Source organism: Agelaius tricolor, unplaced genomic scaffold, assembly GCF_023055355.1.
Source record: "Agelaius tricolor isolate 1412-34295 unplaced genomic scaffold, bAgeTri1.0.p SCAF_11, whole genome shotgun sequence".
Lineage (NCBI taxonomy): Eukaryota > Metazoa > Chordata > Aves > Passeriformes > Icteridae > Agelaius > Agelaius tricolor.
Window position 1 is genome coordinate 9845467 of NW_027269271.1, and position 23235 is coordinate 9868701.

General features: G+C 38.2%; 1 protein-coding gene across 1 annotated transcript in view; it reads left to right on the forward strand.

Moving 5' to 3' along the window:
* NR5A2 (nuclear receptor subfamily 5 group A member 2) overlaps positions 1-23235 on the forward strand; it is an 83659-nt gene that overhangs the window by 41045 nt on the left and 19379 nt on the right. Inside the window, exons 6-7 of the mRNA XM_071435617.1 lie at positions 7193-7312; positions 18140-18287. Coding sequence (XP_071291718.1) covers positions 7193-7312; positions 18140-18287 — 268 coding nt within the window. The remainder of the gene's footprint in view (positions 1-7192; positions 7313-18139; positions 18288-23235) is intronic.

The following is a 23235-nucleotide window of genomic DNA, read 5'->3' on the forward strand; positions in this document are numbered from 1 at the left end:
CAGTGTCCAACCCTGGCTGTCACTAATACTCACCTGGTAAATTGTTCTTCTCTTACTTATGGTGCTCTAACATTAAAGCAACTTCTTTTTAGTCATGACTTCAGAAGATTATTTGCATATTCCCATTGGTGTAATCGTGAATACAGTCCCACACTGTGTACACAAACCAACATTTGTAGGTGTCACCTGTTAAAAGGGAGTAAGATTACTCTTCAGTTATGACTTGCCTTTTTCCCATACTCCACACCCACTTAACAGTTGTACTGGAAAAAAACACTAATCCTGTTAAACAGAAGAGTAACCACACAGTGTAATTTAAATGAGAGCTGATTTAAGTAACTATTGTTAAAAACTAATGCAAAAAACAGTGTTCTGAGGCATGCAACACTTGAAAGAATGGGACCCTAAGTGTGTAGAGAAATTACTCTGGTTGCCTGTTATCATATTAAAGATTGCTTTCCGAAATTAGCATGTGTCTTTTGTCACAAGTTAAAAATATTTTCTATACAATGCCTATTTGATTGAGTTTTAACAGAGTATTTATTTTGTCCAAAAAATGTTAGTTCTTACTAGAACTTTGTCTTTTAACATTAATAATGTACCCCATATATTGTATTGATCTCTGTTGAGATTTGATGTTGCTGATATCTAAACAATATTTTTAAATGAGAGCTAATATTGGAGTTTACCTGTAGACTCTTAGAATAAGTTTCAGCTGGAGCAATACACTAATTGTAACAAAAATGAAAACATAATTTAACCAATTAATCACCAAACAGGAAAGGAACATTATATAGAAATTAGACATGGAACATTATATAGACATTAGAAATCCTCTGAGGTAATGCTAAAATATATGTGGCTTGGAGAAGACCACAGAGACTTTAATCACAGGCTGCTCTACAATAGAGTGAAATTGCTGATTGAATATATTAAGAATACATTCACCAGCAGTACCATAAACTTTACTAGACTCAGTTTTGTCTTCTGATTCCCCAAGGGACATCACTGTGCAGCCTAAAAAGTAGATCAGACCCACAAGACTAACAATTCATCAGGTGGGCCTAATTCAGATTTTATTGCAAGTCAATGAACTGATATCCACGCCAGTTAAGAGTTAAGAATATGGTCCAACCAATTTTATAGTTAGTTTGTTGATATCAGAAAAAAACAGGTGTATTTCCAGAGAAATTCAAGTGATCAACACAGGTCTAGTACCAAAATTGCTACATAAACTACATAGCTTTATCTAATTCTTTTAAAATTCTAGGCCAAACTATGCATTAGCTTAGGCTGTACTAACATCTGCAGAAATACCCACAGGAGTAGGATTTTGAAGGTAAGTTCTATCAGTCCAGTGCTAAAGAAGGTACCTCTATTCTGTGAAACAGATGGCAAAAATAATTAATTTTCCCTTTTCCTTATCTTTCTATTCATTTTGAGAGGCAAGAAACACTGCATTGTAAGCAAAATTTTCAGTTGGTACTAAAAAGAAATACTTCACTTATTTTCAGTTAAATAAAATAAAAAACACAAACCCACAACCACCCAAAAAAGAACCTAAGAAAAACACATTCATAATTCATCACAAATAATGCTGACTGTGAAATACCAAGTCATTTTCATGCAGTTTGCACTGAGATAAATGTGAGGAAAAGGAGAAGAAATAGGAGTGCTATGTGTCACATTTGATGCCCTATATAATAGATTTATATACACAGAAAACTTATTGTAACAGCCCTTTCACCTGATGCTTGTAGAAGTGAGATTGGTCATTTACCTTCTCCTTAATAGATGGGAATAGTTTCTAAATGGAGTGCAGAGATCCATAAGAGAGATCTTATTCTTTAGTAGGATAACCATCTGCTGCCCTCCCCTACTCCTTCAGCAATCTGAGGCCCCCAGACTCAGGCACCTTGTGTTCTACTCCTGCAAGAAAACAGGATGAGTGTGAGCTGATGCTCAAGGTTGCTCTGTTAAAGAATTTTGACTCTCTGGAGGATCAGCAATGAAACTGGGAAATGTCTGGGCAGCGCTGCTTTGGTCCCCTCTGTCCCAGTAATCTCACAGGGAGCTGTCCAGGGCCATGTGAGTGGAGAAGCTGTGGCAAAGCCATTGCCCTCCCTGCCCACATTTCCTAAGCAGGAAACACTGCACACCTTTCAGAGCATGGGCACCACTCATGCACCCCTCCACAGCTTGGAAGGGTAAAACAGTGTGGGACTTTTCAAATGTTGCTTTGTGCTATAAATTCTTTGTCTATGCCCTGTAAAAAATTCCAAAGTAATTTGATATTCCAAATAATAATGATTCCATAAGCAAGGAGCTAATGAAGCATTTTAGTCCTTTTCTCTTTCTCTTTCTTACTTCCCTGCTGTTGAATAAAGGATGAGTACATTAACCTTTCTTTCAGCGTGGTATTCAGCAGTTACTTTCCTCTGTGTCAACACTGATTCAAACAAAGCATCTAGAAACTTAGTATCTTGGATAGAAAAACTTCCTGTGGAAATATTCTGGCTCTGACTGGTGGATTCAGGAGTTACTAGAGAAAGAGTTACACACAGAGGCACATTCCAAGTACAACTGCACTTGTGTAACAGCCTCTATACAGGCTGCAAAGGAGCAGGAAAAGGCACACACTGAAGTATTTCTCTATTTCTTTTCATTTTCAAATCAAGACAAATGTAAAGCACTACCAAACTTGAATAGATTTATACTCCCTTCATGCTAGAGCTAGATGGAAACAGGACAGTCATTTAACCAAACACAGACTTGTAAAGATCACTCCCTGCCTTCACCTAGAAATTTTTATAACCCACAGGTTTCTAGTAAAGAGCTGGAACAATTATAGTTAATATTAAATCATTTCTTCTTGAACTTTGTAGCATTTTATTACTGAGATTATAGGTAGTAATCATATTTTATTAGGGCATTCACTGATTCTGAAAGTTATGTGCATTCACTTCTAAAATCACATTGGCTGTTACGTGCTGCTTTCTGACAGCAACCTTGCACAGGAGGTTTCCCACTGTTAGCAGCAAGCCATCTGGAGAGTCCAAATCCTTCCCTACCTATATAATGATTTGGAAACCATGCATGCATTCAGGAGTAAAAAAATAGTCTCTGGAGTGCACTTGTCTTATAAAACTTTGATTTGGGGTGATTTGCACCACTATAGCATAAGAAAATGGAGTAACAACTCAAATTATATGTCTGCAATGGCTTGTGAGTGATCTCCTAACTGCATTTGAAAGAAAGTTCAACCATTCCTTGAACCGATGTGCTTCAGGCTGAGCAGTTCAGACAGATGTTTAATCACTTCATATTCACTAGGAAATGGCTATTCAATGGCCATAGAATTTAAAAGTGGCACTATGAGATGAATGCTTCATGTTATTCCATATTTGCATTCCCTATTAGAATCATAAGTAAAAATAATTCAGCTGAATCCAGCACACTCTTATCACATAAATTTCAATTATTGTCTTTTTTTAAAATTATTAGATACCCTTTTAAATTTTTAGTAGCAGAAAAGCCCAAAGCTACTGTGGCAAGTTGATGTAAATGAACAGAGATGAAAAAGGATTCTCCAGCTTCTGAGAAAAGTAGGTGTAAACTGGGTAAAAGGTGAACACATTGTTTAACTGAATCTGCTGCAATAATTATAAGGAAAATATTTAACTTAGAACAACACAAAAAAACCCATGACCCTGAAATTTTTAACAGGTAATTCATCAAGTTTCAGGCTGAAAATACCTCTTCAGAAGAAAAATTGCAATAAATCTGCAGTTGTTGGTTACAGCACGAAATATTGTGAAATACTTTCCTAAAAGAAAGACACAGTGTGGTTTTGATAAGATTAAGGTGAATTTCAGCAAAGCATACACATTATTCTTCATTTTACTGTTTGGCAATTTCAGTGTTGTTCTTCAGAAAAAACAAAAGTTTATAATGATTAACGTTCTGTGCTGTGGGAAGCATACACTCTACAACAATACTACTCTTGTGTCACACTAGCCTTCCTCATCTATAACATCAGCACAAATAGTTTTTCAGATGAGTAACCAGCATTTCTGAGATAAGTCCTCCCTTTAACTATAATTGATAAGGGGTGATTGTGTATTTCAGTGTCAATAGAGGCCTCAGTGAGACTTACAAACTTCCACTGAATTCCATATCAAAAGCTCAGGGCCCAGCTGAGGGGAGGCCAGGGTTTAGCAGGCAGATGTGACACTCCCATTCCTATCTTCTTCTCCTGCCAAGAGACAGTGTTGTCACCACAGTGCTCAGGGTTAGACCTTTCCTCTTCAAACTGAGAATCCATTTCCTCCACTCCTGGAAATACTCAATGTGGCTGTCTTGGAGACAGAATCTTACCTCTTCTCCTGCTTACACTGCTAATGGCAGAGCAGCCTTCTCCGGCTTTGGAGTCAGAAGACTGAAGTCCACAAGAGGATTTTCCTGCAGAGGACCTTCCTCTTCAGAAGCAAACTTGAGTCTCTTTGCCTTCAGGATCAGTTTCAGGCACATTCAGTTTAAGGCACATAATTGTTTTGGTCAAAGGCTGATTTTCTCATTTTGACAGATAACATGCTTCTGCAACACATTTATCGACATGCCACAGAAACACAATGGTGTTTATGTTCTGCAGCACTTACACACTTCATAAACTTTACCAGCTTGTTCTAACATAAGAAGTGGTGCATTACTGGTTTTGCTCAATGTGATCTAAATGCTTTTCCTCATCTACATGACTTTCAGAAGTAGGCTGGAACTGGTCATTTGTGCCACCTTTTAGTAATACACAATCCTCATTAAAGTCATGTTTCTTTCTTCCTTCCTAGGGCAAACTGGAGGCATCTGCTGCCCCACCATCTTTCTTAAAATGGCAAAAGCAGCTGGATCTAATAATCTTCTGCAGGCAACACTATTTGGGATGTGATAGAGCTGGTTATGCTATCCATTTTATGGGCTTTCACTAGTTAAATTAGAGTGAACACAGAGGAGTAGATTTTGTGAACCACTAGCAGATGTTCACTGTGCTACTTTTGTCAGGCTTGTAAAACAGCAGGAACAGACTATGTGCAGAACAATTTTTTGTGATTTTGCCATCTCGCACTGTTCTCACAGCACTGGCTCAGTAATGACAGGATAGAGCTTGGGAGGTAAGCTTTGATTGTGGAGTGACTGCTGTTGGGATCTTCAGAAAGCCAGACCTCTAAAGTGTGGGTTGTTTTCAAAAGCCTGTGGCTGAGACAGCTGGCTTACACTGGAAATATATAGTCATTTACAGTCCAGTCAAGTGCTTGACATCTTATTCAAGTAACAGGTGTTATGACATGGATGCTGAAGGTTTAAACTCTCTCAAAATTTGTTTTCTTTGGATGTAAGCTGTGATAGCTTTGTGTGAAATTCGAGTCACATTATCCTGTTAACATGATGTCTCTGATTTTGTGATTTTTTCAAGAGGAGAAATTTATCAAAGAGTAGTTTCATGTAAAAAACAAGAGTAACAGAATCTGTATATTTCAAATATCTTTTTCAAAGAATTAATTAAACCTGGCTCAAGTGTATCAATGTGGTGATTTCCTGTCCTCTCTTGAGCCAACAAATCAATTGGTTGAAACAGTTTTGTAGTCAAATACATGTTGTGGGCAGAGCAAGAGATTTTTAATACCAAATCAGCCTTGTTCTGTACCTGTGTGGGAAAACATGAACAGTAGCACACAGCCTCTTGTGCCTTTGAAGGGAAGTTAAGACAAATGGAAGAAGCAAAGATTTCACTGTTTCAGATGTTGAAGTCTGAGCCATGTGGCAAATAACTGGAAAGAGAGAGACAATAGTAGGTAACTTTCACAGGTAACATTACGAAAATCTATTCATAAGAAATGTTACTTCCTTCTCTACTATACAACTGGAAGGCAAGCCTGAAAGAAAAAAATTCTAAATTTCATTAGGTCATATTTGATAAAACTTGAAAACACCTACTGCATTATCTAATTCAGCTCATGCAGGATTACTCTCTGTAGTGTGGTTTCCTGTGTATGACAAAATCTAGTTCTAAAGCAATTGAAACTAGATTTATAGCATTCATAGCATTTTTAATTTGTTCAGCAATTGCTGTCTATTCAGGTTCTTAGAGTCCTTTCAATTACATAGGTGCTATTACCGCCCTGAATTTTAGCAAGACGAATTTATGCACCTCTCAATTCTTTCAGGGCACCCATTTAAAGTCAAAGACTTTGATTTTAAAAAGGAATCAGGAAGCTCAGTAAAAATAGGTTCAGAGGATATTGATGCTTACCATGACTTAATTTCATAGTCTACCTTCCACTAATTTGTGATAATTTTTTCTCCCATTTCCATGGAAATCCTAATTTTTTTTTCAGTCTTTAAGTGAAGAAGACTGAATACAATCTAGTTGCATTTACAGTCACTTTATGGATACATTTCTTTGTCCTCTAAGACATAGATCCCAAATAACTTCAGAAAATCTTAAAGTAGGTTCCTTGTTCTGGGTGCCCAGTATGTTCCTTCTGTTCCCAAATCCACTCATGGATGTGTCTCACTGCTCACCACTGACTTGTGCATTGCCCTTTCTTGCCCTACCAGTGACACCCAAAGCTGCTCAGCTTCTGCTTATTAAGAAGTGTTCTCTTTTCATAGCACCACACCCATTTTTAGAGAGTTTTTTAACCTCTCTTCACTCTTGCACTTTTTAATGTGCAAGGGACCTGTCTCTGACTTGGACCTGTTGAAGCAATAACACTTGTAGAATCTGCAGAATCCTTCTTATTTCCAGAAGCTAAGGTTTAAGATGGGGAATAGGAGAAAGTTCACATCAGCATTATTTCCTGCTCTTCTTGTTTTGGGTAAAAATAAAATCCCATTGCCATAAATATACAATTATTACTACTGAGCATAATAGTGCAAAGATCTCCTTCCTAGAATCTAATTCCTAGTTCTGCTTTCCTAGAATCCAATCAGAAGTAAATATTGAGTACATTTTACAGATAAAGGCTACAGCAGTGTTCTGTTTATTCAACTGCAAACAGCAATTTTGGGCATGAATATGTCTAGACAGCATCTCTGTTCTCCTGTCAGCCAGCTGTGTGAAGGAGGGCTGCCTCCCTAGCATGATGTCAGACTTACTCCTAGAGTGATGTCACCAATGTTTGTGTTTCCTTTACAGGTTGATGACCAAATGAAGTTGCTTCAGAACTGCTGGAGCGAACTCTTAATCCTAGATCACATTTACCGGCAAGTGGTACATGGGAAAGAAGGCTCCATCCTTCTGGTTACTGGGCAACAAGTGAGTATGTGGTCTGAGAGAAATAGTCATCTCTTGTTTTTGTAATAATTTTCAAAATACCAGGAGTTTAACTAGATCAGAAGCACTACTGAGTTCTCAGAGATCCTTCATAAGTAGTGTAGGTAAAATCACTGGTGCATTCTGTTTCTAGTCTGCTGATTACAGATAAACCTAAAAAAAGCAGATATAATCATAAGCACTTAGATTTCAAATACTTGAGTAATTGAAAAGCAGCAGATGAGAACTGTTTCTCAAGAAGTAGTATTTCCTTGGGGCTAAATGGTTTCTAACAACAACACTCCCAAACCTAATGCTTTAGGTTTAAGCATGTATAGTTTTCTTCCTTTCAGAATTGTGATTTACTGAAAAGAAGCAGTGGCTGGGTCAGAAATCTAGAGAACCTGCTGCTTATTACCTCAGAAATACCTTGTTTTTAGAGACATATGCACATGTGTGAGAAACTGGGCAGCTGAGACATCTAATCACAGGAAAATTATTCTGTCCATAGGCTATAAAAGCAGATTGTCTCAGGGTATGCACCCTGCATTTCCTGCATGGCTATCTAGGGATTATTTTCTTCATGTGTCAGATACAAGGATCTCCCAAAATGCAAGAGCTATAATGGAGTAAATATAAGAAAACTGCGAGAAAACACAGTGAGAACTTGTGTGTTCTCAGGTGGCACTGAGAACACAAAAGAAATAGAAAGTTTTGTCTCCACTATGCTTTCCAGAGCATAATGATCTTGACAGTAAAACAAGAATCTTATTTCTAAGATTGTTATTCTGCTTTTAACAGAAAAAAAAAAAAAAAAGAGAGAGAGTATCAAAGAAAAGCAAAGTGTGCCTGTACATTATGCTTCTGTCTTGAAGTGAAAACAAATGAAGGCTCTTTGTTATTTAAGTAGCTGCAAACTGAACTGAACTGCCTCAATTTGGACACACATGGGAAAGAGCTCCTTTTCCTGTGCTACACCATTTGTGTCTGCAAGTTGTGGAATCTGCTTACAGCTTTAGCTATAATTTTAAAGATGCAGCCATTTCTTAACACTTAGAATAAATGTTTGTAAGAATCAGAAGGATTCTGATTCTCCTGTTTGCATTTATGATTAAGAGGTCTACAGTAGAAAGGAGAAATTATTGACTTGTTCAAGAAAGGAATTGGGAAAACTCAAATTCTACCTATGGAACAGACTCCTGCACTTTATGGAACATCATTAACCTATATCATTGTACTCCCTAATTGCATTACCAAAAGTTAGTTCAGTTGCATTACTCTTATTTATATTGGTGCAATTGAGAAAATGACTGATTCCCTTTCCATTTCATGCTCTGCAAGATAGACAATTTTACTGGAAATTATTTCATTTACCACACAGGATGCTTGTTTATCAACCTATAAGTACATTGACAGGTTTTTGTTCCTGAGAGAACTGCTAATTTAGTGTCTCCTTTGTTATGTGATTAGCACTATTTTAAAGTTACTGAGTGCCTAAGTCCCACTGAAATCATTAGAGGTATCTAAATACCCTTAAATTCGAACCATTGTCCCCATTTTCCCACAGTAGTAATTTTTACCTCATTAGCCACTTTTATCTTTTCTTGAAAATAAAAACCCCAGCTGTACAGGATCTCGAGGCAAAGCAGAGTGTTTCTTCACTGCTGGACAACAGGTAGCAGGATGCTTATTAAATGTACTGCTTGCAAATCAGCAGCTGGACTGGGAAGCTGTGCATTTGCAGGCAGTCTCCAACTAAGTTAAAACCTGGCTATGTTGGAATGACTGCATTCATTTTTGCCCATGTTTGTAAACTAGTTTTAATACATCCTTCTTTAAATCCAATTTCCCTTTCCTATGTCAAAATTAGTCATTTTGAAGTTGGTGCAAGCACCCCCAGAGTCTCCCATCACCTTCTTTACTTTCCTCTTTGCACTTAGGCTAAGAGCAGGAGAGGTATCACTACAGCAACAAGAACCCTACAGCCAGTCCTTTTTCCCATTTCACAATTCCTAACAGCTGCAAAACATACTGCCATGGATGTATTAGAGATTCTCTTTGAGAAACAGGGAGACACTGGACCTGAACTACAGAGTCTCTGGCTGCTGTTTCTGAAATCTCCCCTAATGCCCCTGCTTTGTCCCAGTTTCACTCAGCTCTGGCCCCACTGGCTCCTCAGTGAAAAGCCAGATTGCTTCCAGGAGCAGGCGCCTGCCCCACCAGTCTGTGCACAGCACATGTTTCACACAAAGGCTGCTGCTGGTTGAGGTGCTGCAGCAGTGCCAGAGCTGTGCCACTACATGGCTTGTAGGCAATTTCTGCATCAAAAGCATTTCCTTTAAACCAGCATCATCTTTTCAAATTATTTTCATGGGTAAAAATAATTCTTGGAAGAAGCTCTTATTTAGATGGACAAGGCTGGGCGAGCTAAGCAGAAGTTTTAAAATATCTAGAATTGCCAGAGCTACAAATCTTAAAATCACAGGACAATTCAGACTGGAAGGAATTTTAAGGACCAGTCCAAACCCCTGCTCAAACCAGATTTCTCAGGGCTTTGTCCAGTTGGGCTTTGAATACATCCAAGAATGGAAACTGCAAAACTTCGTGTGCAGCCAGTACCACTGCCTGACAATCTCCATGGGAAGAAAGTTCTTCCTTGGTTCTCCTATGAAGTCGTGGGGTTTTTTTTTCCAACACACACCCAGTGCTCATAACTCCTCCTCCTTGAGCCCTGATGCAATGCACAAAGCCCAGGAGATCTTGTAAGGACAGACTGAGGCACAGGTGGCACTGAGAACCTCAGCCTGGTCTGTGCTTGCTGCCACAAAATCACCATCTGAATCCAGCTGCAGTCCCACATTTTCCTGGTTTTCATTATCCCAGACTAGCAATTCAACATCCCTTGAAAGTTTCAGCTACAGCTGAACCCTTTTTAACATTATCACTCCATGGCAGTGGACATGGATGGTGTTTCTGCATCACCCATCCTGAGCCACTCGTGGCTTCAACTGCTGTGCACTGCTTTGGCACATCCCTGTTCAGTAGTGAATTACTTTTTCAGACAAGTTGATCCAATACAAAGGTGTCTTTTCCTACCTGTCAAGGTAAACCATCTGGGAAGCATGGACTCAGACTCTTGCACTCTTAGACACAACAGTTGTTCAAATGTATTTATGAAAGGACAATTAAACTGTGTCTGTATCCTCTGTAAAAACTGTAAAATAATTCTGGGAAGCCACACTTCTAGACCTGGGCGTTATGAGTCTTTGCTAGTGCACATGCTATTCCTGCATGCTTTCTGATTACTGTCCTGATCCTTTCAGTTCCCACAGAAGAGACAGGGAAAAACCATGCCACCATTTCATAAAAATTAGTTGATTAAGGTGTGGAAAGCACTCTGACACTTCTGATGAAAAGTGCTCTAGATGTTTTTATTTCTGCTACCAACAAAGCACTATGAGCAAAATTACAGTCAATCACCTGGCTTTCAAAGATAATAACTTTAAACTGAGGACCTGAGCTAGATTGCCAACTTTATTACCTGAGAGATCAAGCTTATTGTCACAAGTTAGCAAATTTAAGACCTGAGAAGCCTCACTCCTCGCTTTTCTTAATATATCCCTCCATAAAAGCTACTCATAAATACTGTCCTTTTTACAAATTGCCATCAAGGTGGAAGCTCTAAGGGGGGAGTTTACCATCCCTTAATTAGAACATATCTGCTCTCTCTACTTAGACTGCACAGCCCCTGTTCCTCAGACACAAAAGCCAAACTTTATCCAGGTCCCCAGGGTGGTACCACTGTCAGTGCTGCACTAGGTATCTAAAAGGGGATAGTAGTTAGAAGAACACTTGATAATTTTCAAACACACTGGCTCAAAACCCATTACTTTAGGGCACTCCTATCACATTTCCATATATCTGCATTTCCCTCAAGCCACCGACTTATGGGTTTTACTCAGTGTCAATCCACTGTTCCCACTTTGATAGGGAAAAAGTGCAGTCAGCAACAAACTAGTAAGCTCTGGACTTGTATAAAAAGAGACTGTGTTTTATTTTATTTTGTTATTTATTTGGGGTTTCATAAATGAAGCTCTTTTGTGTGTATGTGTTTCAAGAAAGCACTTTTTTCAGATCATTACAATTCCTCAGCAGTTCCTCAGAAACAAGTTCCTCCCTGTGCTGCACACTTCATTTTCTGCACTAAGTACTGCCCCTCAGCAGTAGCAATTACCATTTCAAAAGGAAATAAAGTAGCACAAATGCATTTTACAACTCTCAAAATTTCATAATAGAAAACAGCTAAGGAGTGATTTGCAATGTGGTGGTTAATTGTAAATCATTGCCAATATGCTCTCCACATGCTGAGTTTTGTAGGCTTGCCATGTGCCATGTAATTTTAACACACCATTTCTAATTATAGAATTTTAATTCCTCCAACTTCAGCACTTCCCTCTTGTATCTTCTACAAGAGCAATACACTGCCAGCTTCCAAGACCCAGCACACACAAGGTAGATGCTAAAGCTCTGCACAGAATATTGTTACTTGTGCATTTTCCTGCAACAGTCAATGCCCAACATGTGAATTGTAGCCTCATCTGCTCCTTTTGTTCATACCTGCACTCTACTGCCAAATATTCACTCTGCTGAGCTTGGCCAAAGCCTTTCCAATTAAAAAGGCCATTTAAAAATGAGTCTAAATCTCAGATCTTTATGAGATTGTTGAAACTACTGATTTAGTTGAAGTCACCACACAAATGCATCTTTACACCTGGATTTCTATTCTAAAGCATAGCACCAGAGAAAGAGCATGAAATCTTGATGGTGTTGTCAAGAAAGACCACCCTTGCAGAAGTATCACTAAAGTACAAAAACACAAGTGTTAGAGGAGTGGCTGCAAAGGACATCCACAAGTCATAAGTATAGAAAGCTCATGGATATCTAGTGGAAACCTATTACTTATGTTTTTGGAAACTAGTAATTGTCTTTCTCCCATTCAATTTGTGTTATAGTCAGTGAGGCTTCATAGTTGTGGTGGGCACAAAAGAGGTATTGGCATTTGAGGGCCAAATCTATAAATCCTTACATCAGCAAATAAACACAGGATTTGATTCAAGGAGGATACAAATGAGGTCAAGCAATCATTATTTCACTATTCAGTATAGTATTAGCTTTTTTGCACAGTTTCTTATTCTAGTGGTTACTGCCTAAAGGAAAGTAAGGTTGTGGTAGTTGTTAAAAGGGCCTTATGAAGATATGAAGATTTTATGCTGCCTGCTCCTTGGGGATGAACTAGATGTGCTCAGTTAAACTGGGTAAAACACATAAAAATTCAGTTATAACCATGAAGTGCCCTGAATTCAGGTTTTTCCAAATATTTGTTACATATTTTGAGCCTTTCATTTAGCTATGGACATACCCATGAACAACCTGATCCTAATTCACCTGTGCTTTGCTGTGTTGCCATAAAACCATCATAGCACTATATTTTTAAGTCTAAAATCCCTGTACCAGTAAAGGTTCATGGAGAGAGCACCTGACATGAATCCTTGAACACCAGAACTTTCATTTTCCACATGCTGACTCTGTTGTCTTCATGGGAAATACATTTCTTTTGTATTTCATACAAATGGCTCCTATGTGTAAGAAAGAAAACAAAAGTTATTTGCCTGGAGTCTGGCAGTATTTCTCCAAGCCTGTTAGTCCTCCAAACCAGTCCCATGCTAGTGAACTAATCTGTCAACCCAAACTCAGGAAAAATCCCTTAGCTGATTTAAGCTTGCCCAGCAGAAAAAACAAAGTTGTTCAGAAACTCAGTTTGAAGAAAGCACCACACAAGTCTGTCCCAACTGCCTGCTGGAGTAGTGATAGTGATGGGATCCAAGGTGAGTACAGCCAGTCTTACTACACATTGTGGGAAAGGATTTAAAACAATAGAGCAGAAAATTGGGTAAAATAAAGAGGGTCTCTTAAGGGGGAGTGAACTTACATGGTTCGAAGCTCCTGAAGAAGCAGTTTGAGTTAACACAGCCTTGTGAGATGTTACCCAGATATCTGCTTTACTGAATATCAAACACAGCAGTGATTTTGTATAATCTCATCTCAATATTACAAAAACAACAAAAGTACATTATAGCACTTCATAAAGAAATGGATTCTATTGTACTCTGCAGTACTTTGGAGTGTTACTATTTGCATATTATAGTTAATTATCAAGCACTATATCATCCTAGGGGAAAGGGCCACTGGCAACTTAATTCATTATCTTCTATTATTGTGTCTCACATTAAAATGACAAGCATCTTATGCTGCATAAGTCAACAAAATTTTAATTAATATATCCAAACCTGATTACCAGCAGATACAAGCATATCTGTGGGTTTTTTCCATTCTGAAACCTCCTCCATTTTTGTATGTAGGTGCCTCTTCAAAGTGTTTTCCATGTTTATTTGCTTAGAAATGTAACAGAAGCACTGTTTTTAATTAAAGAATTATATTAAAATTAGTCTAATAACCACTGCAGTTTCCAGTGAAACCTGTATCTCAGGAAACAGTGAAAGGTTGCAATAGTAAATGAGCTTGTTTGCCATGTACTGGATGCATGCTTCTGAGATGAGACTCATCCACTGAGCATCCCCTCAAGCAGGGTCAGGGCTCAGAGACCCAGGGCAGGTCAGTGAGGACCAGCCAGGCTCTCAGTGCTGTTTGAAGCCAAGGAGGGGGTGCTGGGGAGCAGCACCTCAGTAGCCAGAGGTGCTGGCCAGGGTTGCACCTATAGAGCAGGAGGAGCAGGATGCTCCCTTTGCTGCACCTGGGCACCCACTGCCTCTGCCTTCAGACCCCAAGCTCATAGGAGTCTAATTTACTAAATCCAATATGAACCCAATCTTTTATTAACTTGGACTGCCTTAGTCTGCTAGATTATACTGAACAGAGCTACAGCAAGGGCTTTATTCCTTACTTCTGCAATTCCTGTCTGGCTGGAAGGAATGGCATTCAGGGACAGTCAGCACCTGGCAACACCATCAACAAGTAAAATCACTCTAATCATATTCTGGAGACAATTTCAAGCTTGCTGAAGCATTGAAAGGGATGGTGCAGTTCGACACAATATTTACCCATGACACCACAGTCATACTCTAGAATAATCAAACACTCTTTAATTTTAGAGGAAAAAAGGAACTTAATTCCACCATTAAGTGTTAGACTGTTTTGTGAGCATAGAGAAGAGGTGATACCAGAAGCGACCTGATTCCACCAGAAAAATTACTATCTAAGCCCAGTAATTTGTCTTCAAAAATCTTTAATTACCATGAAACATCATTTGCAAAACAAAAAAAACCCCAGGTGCTCCCTTTATTTTTGGCCTTCAGCCACAGCATTTTTTTACCCCAGGGTACAGGAGGAATTCACACTTCTGTTTGTGCAGCCATAACTTCAGCTCATTGTTGTACTTCCAAATTAGGCTATGTGGATGCTCTGACAAAGCTGCTGTTTTCAAAAATGCCAAATAACATCCTCAACATCAAAATCAATGTGAAAAGTAGTAGTATTAATTGGGATGCAAGAATATTTTAGTCATGGATTTGATTTTACTAAATGAAATCAATACACAATATGAAGTAAAATGTACAATATAAAGTAAATGCTCTGACTTCATTATGCAATTAAGCATTTTGCACAAAATCCAAGTTGGTTAAATCTTTGTCTTTTAAAAGTGCTTTTAATCATGTTGGAAGGTAAAAGAATTTATACACATTTCAGTATCAATTTCTGCATAAAGGACCAAGCAAGCAGAACAGTATAGTCTTTAATGTGACCACTTTTTCAGAATAGACATTAACTGAGGCTTTTTCATGCACAGTTGCTTTTGTATAAACTGATTGACACCTTTGGGGGTCGTCTTTCCACTGACTCATAATTTTGCTCACTCTTGAAAAAAGCCTTCTGCACACCTACTATTCTCTAGTTAAAGCTGAAAATTCAACTCATCATATTTACACAATTAAAAAAAAAATCCATTCTGCGTTGTTTTTAATTGCAAATCCTACTCAAGGGACCAATTCTCCTGCTTAGGAGGCAGCCCTGTGCCTTCTACTAGAGAACCAACTGCAGTCAATTATGGTAATGAAATGTCAATAAATATAAAAATTTAATACAGCCTGTTCCTGGTGAGTGGCAGATGAGGACTTGCCTCCCAGACAAATTTGCTGGTGCTGCAAATATTAAATGCACCTGAAAGAGGAGCAGGCTGCCTGAGAGCTCTCCAGTAGAGGGATGCTGGGAGATCCAGGCATCTACTGGGTTTTTCCATTATGGCATAATCGCTGCACTAAGGCCACTGATATTCTTGACATTCAGACATCTTAACTTCTCCTTATGAAGTGAGTAGCATATTTTCCCCACAAACTGGAAGCTCAGTAAGGGATTTGGAGCTTCCCCCCCCTCTTAACAGTTACAAAAGAGATATTAAGTTATGAAATTTCATATTTATATGTGACCAGTTTCCCAATATGAAGTAGTTAAACCACATCAATGCATTAAACTTATATTTGAGTAAAATTTATTTGAGGTATGTTACTTTTTCTTATTATTTATATATATACATTTTAAAATACGCATAAATGCATCTATAGAAAGAGTGATAAATAAGACATAAACTAGCAAGTAGTTTTTGAAAGATGGATAGGCTGGGGTTTCCAAAGATCAGATCATAGTTTTGCCACAGATTTCTTTGGCACTGAGTAAGCAATTTAATGTCACTACTTCAAGTTTCCCCAGGTGTAAAAGAGAGCAATAACCCACCTCACAGGATTCTTCAGCATAATCCATTGATTTAAGTGAAGCATGAACTCAACTCTAGCTGCTCCAACACTGCAAGGTGTTGTTATTCTTAACCTCCATTCAAAAAGTGTAACTTCATTTTCTTGTGCAGTTACCTCAAATCAGTTTATAGGGCACAATAAGAGCACAGATAAATGAAATCTCTTATTAAAAGTCAGTAACTTATTGATTATATTAAGGTCATTACCAGGAAAAGTTAATTTTCATTTCTTTTAGTCATCTATCTTTCCTTGCTGCAATTTTGTCAGGTTAGAAGTATTTCAAGTTTTACTGCTGTTTATACTTGAGCAAAATCAATTTAGTAGTTTTAAAATAAAATAATTTTTAAAAAATCTAAATATTGGAAAACCAAAATTTTGCAGTATTGGTTTGTTTCTTGTGGCACAAGAAATATGGGAAACCTTAGAGATGGGTTGAGAGCACTGATTCCATTAAACAAATGACTGACCCAAAGCAAGCACTTACCATTGTGCTTAGTCATAATTTACAGCCAGACTTCACTTAGATGAAGTATGATTAGCAACTTTCCTATTGTTCTGGAGGCTCCTGCAAAAGAAAGGTGATGGTATTACATTTTGAAAATGTGCCACTGACCCATTTAGGTCTCAGCCAGTTGGCCAGGAGTGGTTCTATGGGGAGCAGCAGCACAGCAGGCCATGTCCATGGGACAGTGGCACTTGCCGGGGATGTGGAGCACTCTGATGAGAAGTGGGCTGAGCACTGAAGCTGAAGCTGTTGCTCAGGTCACCCCAGTTCTGATCCAGCAGTTACACCCTGCTCCACACCAGCCATTGCCCTGTCCTGGAGCCAGCCCACCCCAGCTCCTCCCTTCACCTTCCCATCACAGCATTCCCACAGGCTGTGCCCTTCCCCACTGGTCACCACCCTGTGACAAAGCAGGCACACCTTCAGAGTGGCAGGGGCTGGGGCAGTCTCTGCATGGAAACATACCCACAACAGGACTGGCATCAGCTGGAACAGTTTCAGCTTGCTGGGCTTGGGGAGGTTGCCCAAGGTTTGAGGATCACCCAAGGATGTGTCAGCAATGGCAGACCTTAAGCATCCTGTGCTTGTGAATTTTCCCTTTTTGAATAAGTGTATTAACTCCAGCTCTCTGTTGGATCTCCGCATACAAGGAAAGCTCCCAGGCAGGTCAGCCTGCCCGAAGACAAGGGACAGCATGCCCAGGGCAGCAGAGGCCAGCACCACTCGTGGCCCCAGCCCGGGGAAGGAGCTCTGTGCACTGTGGTCACTGCTGGGGACAGTGCGAGGGCAGCTGGGCTGTCACACACCTGCCACCCCTCCTTCCCCTGCAGGGCAGCGCTTGCCAGAACGAGCGAGTTCCAGTCAATTCCAACAAATACAGGGATTTTGTGTAGCTGAGGAGAACAGCAACCACCCACACAATACCTCTGTTTCCTGTGGGAATACACCGACATTTCTGGGCCTGAATAGATGTTTCTGGCCAAGTTTGGACACAGGACTGTTTCCCATGAATATCATTGTGTCCCTCGGGAGCAATACAGCCAGGGTAGGCACAAAGCTCACTCCATCAGTTGTTCTCTGCAGGATCATACTATTACAATGAGAACAGGAGACACCAAAGGAACAAAACTGAAATGTGGACAACTACCAGTGTCATAGGCAGCTATTTAAAGCTTCTAAAAAAGCTAATACAGACAAACCAGCACTCACAGTGATGTCACATACCATTAAGATACATGGTTTAATGTTATTTTCAATATAGACCATCAGGTTAAAATTGGTTTATATATAAAATAATCTTGTCTTGGTAACATCATTAAATTAAGAGATGATATTAAGATATCATATATGATATCTATTATATAATAAGATATTATATATTATATCTATTAAGATAGATATGATTTCTATATCCGGAAATATCCTGCTTGCATATTATTGCTTGAAATATCCTAAAGTGTGGGTATGACAAGCAGATAGGAATAAAATTCTCTTTTACAGGTGGATTATTCTGTAATAGCATCCCAAGCTGGAGCCACCCTCAACAATCTTATGAGCCATGCACAAGAACTGGTAGCAAAGCTTCGCTCACTGCAGTTCGACCTACGAGAATTTGTCTGTCTCAAATTCCTGGTGCTGTTTAGTTTAGGTAGGTACACTCTAATCTTCATACTTACTGTTTTTTCTAAAAAACATTGAAAATATTTTGCTTTTCTTCAATTTTTCATCAAACACATTATTTTGAAATATGTTTAATGAGGTTCACAGTAATCTGAGGATAATTTTTTAATTATCAGCTGCTGGGAAATTATGTATGAGGATTAAAAGCGTGTTTCCATCGAAATTACTCCTAAAACCTATGGAATTTTGTGGAGTATTATAAACATTCTGTATTTTGATAGGTGAATACTGAATTTTCCAGAACAAGGATAAAATTCTATTAGATATCATAGAGAACAGTGGAAAATACAGATTGCCATGTTCTTCTATGCTATTAAATACAGTTATGTAAAGCACATGGAGTGGGAATATGGTTGAAATTTCCCTCTTATTCAAGGATGTCTGCGGTAAGTATAAACAATCTTCTTTGCATATGATGGCTGTCACACTGTAAACCATAAATCAGGAATGTATCTCATAGTTTTTTAAAGTGAAAGGAACTCCTAAACTGCAAATTAATGATAATAGCTTTAGGAGAGATCTGGCTAGGAAATAACCTTTAAAGGGAAGATTGTTTTGTACTAGTGGAGAAGACAGAATGGGAAAGATACTTATGCAAGACAAATCAGTTAAAACAGTGCCCTCCAATAAATCAGTTGAGAAAAATCACTGGTGCCAAGAATAAAAAAGATCTTAGGGAGATGGATTCCTATTGACTTCATGGGAAGAGATTTTTCTGCCTGTCCTCTGTCTCAGGTTTGCACTTTGTTGTAAACCTGGTCTAAATGAACTTTGCCCAAGTGAGTGGCTTTTTTTCTGGCAGAGAGTTGAAAGGAGAAACTTAAAAACATAAATAAGGTCGGGCCCAGCCATTCCTCCATAGCAAAACCTCCTGTTTTACTGAAAAGGTGTTTTTGTCTACAAAGAGAGTAAGTGAGCCAAGGACACCATGAAAGATATCAGCAGTGGTGACATTTAGTAATTCTTTCCTTTCATTTTTAGTTTTTAAAAAATTCCGTAAATTCATCAAATTCTAAAAATAAACTATTGTGAAACAATTGCAAGTAGACTAAAAGAGACACTTTTGGTCACACTGTAGATCTCAATTACAGTCTTAAATATGTCCCTCTTAGGTGTTACAGAATTTGAACTTGCTTGAGAAAATTTTAGATAAAGTTCCCTTTAAATGTAGGGAAGATAAAAGGTCAATCCTTCAGAGGTACAGGGAACAGAACATGCAGAAGAGAGAAAAGATTTTACAAATTATAATGAAATTAGAATGATGCTAACAGGAATGGATCATTCTAAGGTATATCCATTTTGAATTCTAGGAAGAGATGATGGATTTCCTTGGTAACTATTAACATTTTGTATTCAGGGCTTCATTGCTTGAATATCTTTGATTCAGAGAAGCGAAAGCAAACCATTTGTTGCAGAAATTATGTTTTATGAATTAATCTGATGGATAACAAGAATTCATATTTCCTAATTCCTCATAAGTAGGTTTTTCAGTCATTATACAGTGGCACAAATAAAGCCTGTAGCTTTCTTCTTATAAAATATTTAGAGAATTCATGTCAGTTCAGAAACATTTTAAATTAGCTGAATAAATGAAGTGCATTTGGAAAATGCTCACATTTAGGAGGCTTTTTATTTAATGATTTTCATCAGCGGTTCTGGTACTTTTCACTGATTTAGGAATCATTCTCACACCTCTAGCTCTTCTATTTCTGCCAGGTACTGTGCTCCACTTCTGAAGCACTTGGGCAGGAATAACCTACAAACTTGTACCAAGCCAGGTTAGCCAGTTTTTCTCTCATTTATGCTACTGTAAAACAAGCTAATTTTGCTGCTAACAGGAACCTTGTATTCACATCACTTGCCTGTAAAAGTGGTGTAGCTAAGACATGTCTTAGCTACACCTTTGAAATCGATTAGTTCATTATTTAGCATACTGCAAATTCCACTTGCTAATAGTCACAGCTAGACGTTACTCCGCAAAGAGCAAAAGGTAAAGATGTTACCACTTGACCCACAGGACAGAAGCAAACACTTAACTAGAATGATGACAAGACTGAAATGAAAAACACAGATACCTTTTCCAGCTTAGCACTTAAGTTTCTGCCCGAAAGAACAAATGAATCATGAAGCTGAAATTAAAAAGACACCTCACAGCCTAAGAGCAAGTCATGTTTAGAAGACATTGAAGTGTCTAACAATGCTGGTAGGCATTCAGCAGGGCTGTCACAAGTAGCTAAACATCAAATTCTACACAAATAACTGGGAGCAATATTGTACCTAAGTATCTAGTGGATTTAGCACATATCTACATCTCTTAGGCATCTCTACAGAAAACTGGTCCTAATACCAATAATGTATCACTTAATAAAAAAAATATTTCAAAAACCTCAGCTGTTGACAATCTGACCCTGTAATGTTTAATGGAATAAAAAGTGCTTCAAGACATAGCCTTTTTACATTTCTGAGAATGTTCATAGGAGTGTTAACCAAGCCAATGAAACCTCTTACTATTGTTCTTTAGTCTGGTGCTTGATTGAAAAGTAAATGTTAGCTATAAAGCCTCTCAAAGGCTATATGAAGTCAATAATCCACAGAATTAAATTATTGAGAAGTTGTTTGGTTTCTTATGACTGTATAGATATGAGACTGCCTTATAAAGCTGTTTGTTATTCATGGCTGTACTGTCCTGTCTGTCTATCCAAAAGCCAGCTATCTCCTTTAGGGCAAAGATTTGGTTCTGCCTTTTTTCTTAACATTTCAGAAGTAATTATCTTAGCAAACTAAGTAAAGCCATGTTCAAAACCCAAAGTACTTAGAATAATTTTTCAAAATAGAATTAAACCATATCCATTTTGCTTGCAAGATTTTAAATTAAAGAGGTAATTGTTCGTTATCTACTCGTAAGGATTTGCAAAGGCTTTATACAGGAAAATCCTTTTGATTGTTGGCAGCATTAAAGAAGACGCTGCTGAGGCTTAGCCAGATGTATATTATGTGTAGCAGTTGTGGCTGGCAGCACACAACTCCTTCTGCAGTCACACTGCACAGCCTCACCTCACTGTGTGGGACCCCAGGCACAGGAGCACCAGTCCCTTCCCAGGGCCACCTGCTCTGGCTGGGACCCTCTGACCAATACTGCCAACTACAGAATGGTACAGTTGACTCAGCAATTATTCAGTAAGCCAGAATAGTTTGGTAAATAGTCTCTTAACTGTGATATCTCTTAAGTGCTATAAAATAGTTAAATATGAAGAACTACATAATTTTTAAATTCCCCCTCTCAGCTGTAAAAAGCAAATGTCTTTACGGGTAGCTAGTTCTTACCTCTCTGTACATAAAAGTCTTTCATTGCAGTTCCCCTTGCCAACCCTTCTTTGACTGATGTTTACATTATATTTGCAAACCCCAAAGAAAGTCTGTTTTCTAGGGCATCATTTCTGTGATTTCACATATAGAGATATTCTCCCCTTAATTCCACCTTAGGGAGTGAAGTAATCAATATGTCAAACCACAATTTAACTCAGGTATGTCTGCCAATTGTTTTTGCAATCTAAAGATAGGTGGATAACAAAAAAAAAACAAAAGAAAACAAAAAAAAAAAACAAAAAAAAAAAAAAAGACAAAAAAAAACCACAGAAAAATCCCAGCAGCTCAAGAGATATGCAAGCATGGATTTCTCAACTTCTTAGTTGCATTTGACAGGTTTCCTCCAAAGAAGAAGAACCAGCATGGATACGATAATTCAGCAACTGTAGTCACACCACTGATAGGAAGTTAGTGGCCAGGCACAAATTGCAAAAATAGGAAAAAATAAAGAAATCTTTGACTGACTTGAGTGTTAAACCTACTTTTAACACTACTTGATGAGCTCATGTCCAACACATGGAATGCAAACATCTGAGAAAGATGCTGATCACACAGTTCTGTAACTGTTAATCAGATTTATTGTCTAATTCTGGGGCTGAAATAGATTCATATGTTCCACTGGGAGATGCAATTTTGACCTCACTAAAGCCAAGAGAATTTCACTCTTTTTTATTGGAGTCAAAATTTGCTTCCTATCACAAAAAAAAATTTCAAAAGAAATTTTCATCAATTAAATTTGACAAATTACTAAATTTAAATGATGCTTGAATAACCAAATTAGTGCCTTAAATGGAATGTTTTCTGTCATCTTCATTTTACCATCCAGTAGCTTTACAGACTGGTCATTTTACCTGAAATCAGTCATTGTTTTCTCTTTACAAAAACTTCCCATTTGTCCTGCTAGCTTTTATTATGTGAACTCAGCAAGGATGATTTTTCAAACTCCCATCAGAGCAGTTTGTAAAGTGAAATGCCAGTAAGAAAAAGTTAGGCATAGTTTGACCCATGTCCTGGCACTTGTTGGCTGTGGAGCTCAATGCTGGACTAGGCAGCAGCTGACTGGTACTGCTTCCTTACCACTGTCAGGACACAGACAAATGTACTTCATTTGAGAAATAAAGCCTTTATCAATGGACAAATAATTGCAGAGCCACTATTGATCTCACATCCCACTTAACATGAGACAAGAGGGTCCAGTACAAATAATAAACATTTAATTGTGGTGGATATCAAACAATGGGCTCTTGCTTAAGCAACAGAAAAAAAAAACTAGCAAAAAACAACTCAGTTTTTTAACAAACCACAGTCTTACTTAGGCAGAAATTCAGCAGAAGTTCATGTAGATCTGCAACACTCCATTCTCATCTCTTAAAATGAGAGAAATATTAGCAAGTTAAGAGGAATATTAGAAAAGGAATCTTTCCTTGCTTTTAGCCTCTGTAAAGTGTCAGAGCTGAGATGGGAGGAGGTACTTGAAGTCCTAAGCCCCACCATTTGCACATATGGAAAATAAATGTGCCTGTTAAGATGCTAATGCAGATGAAAAAGGC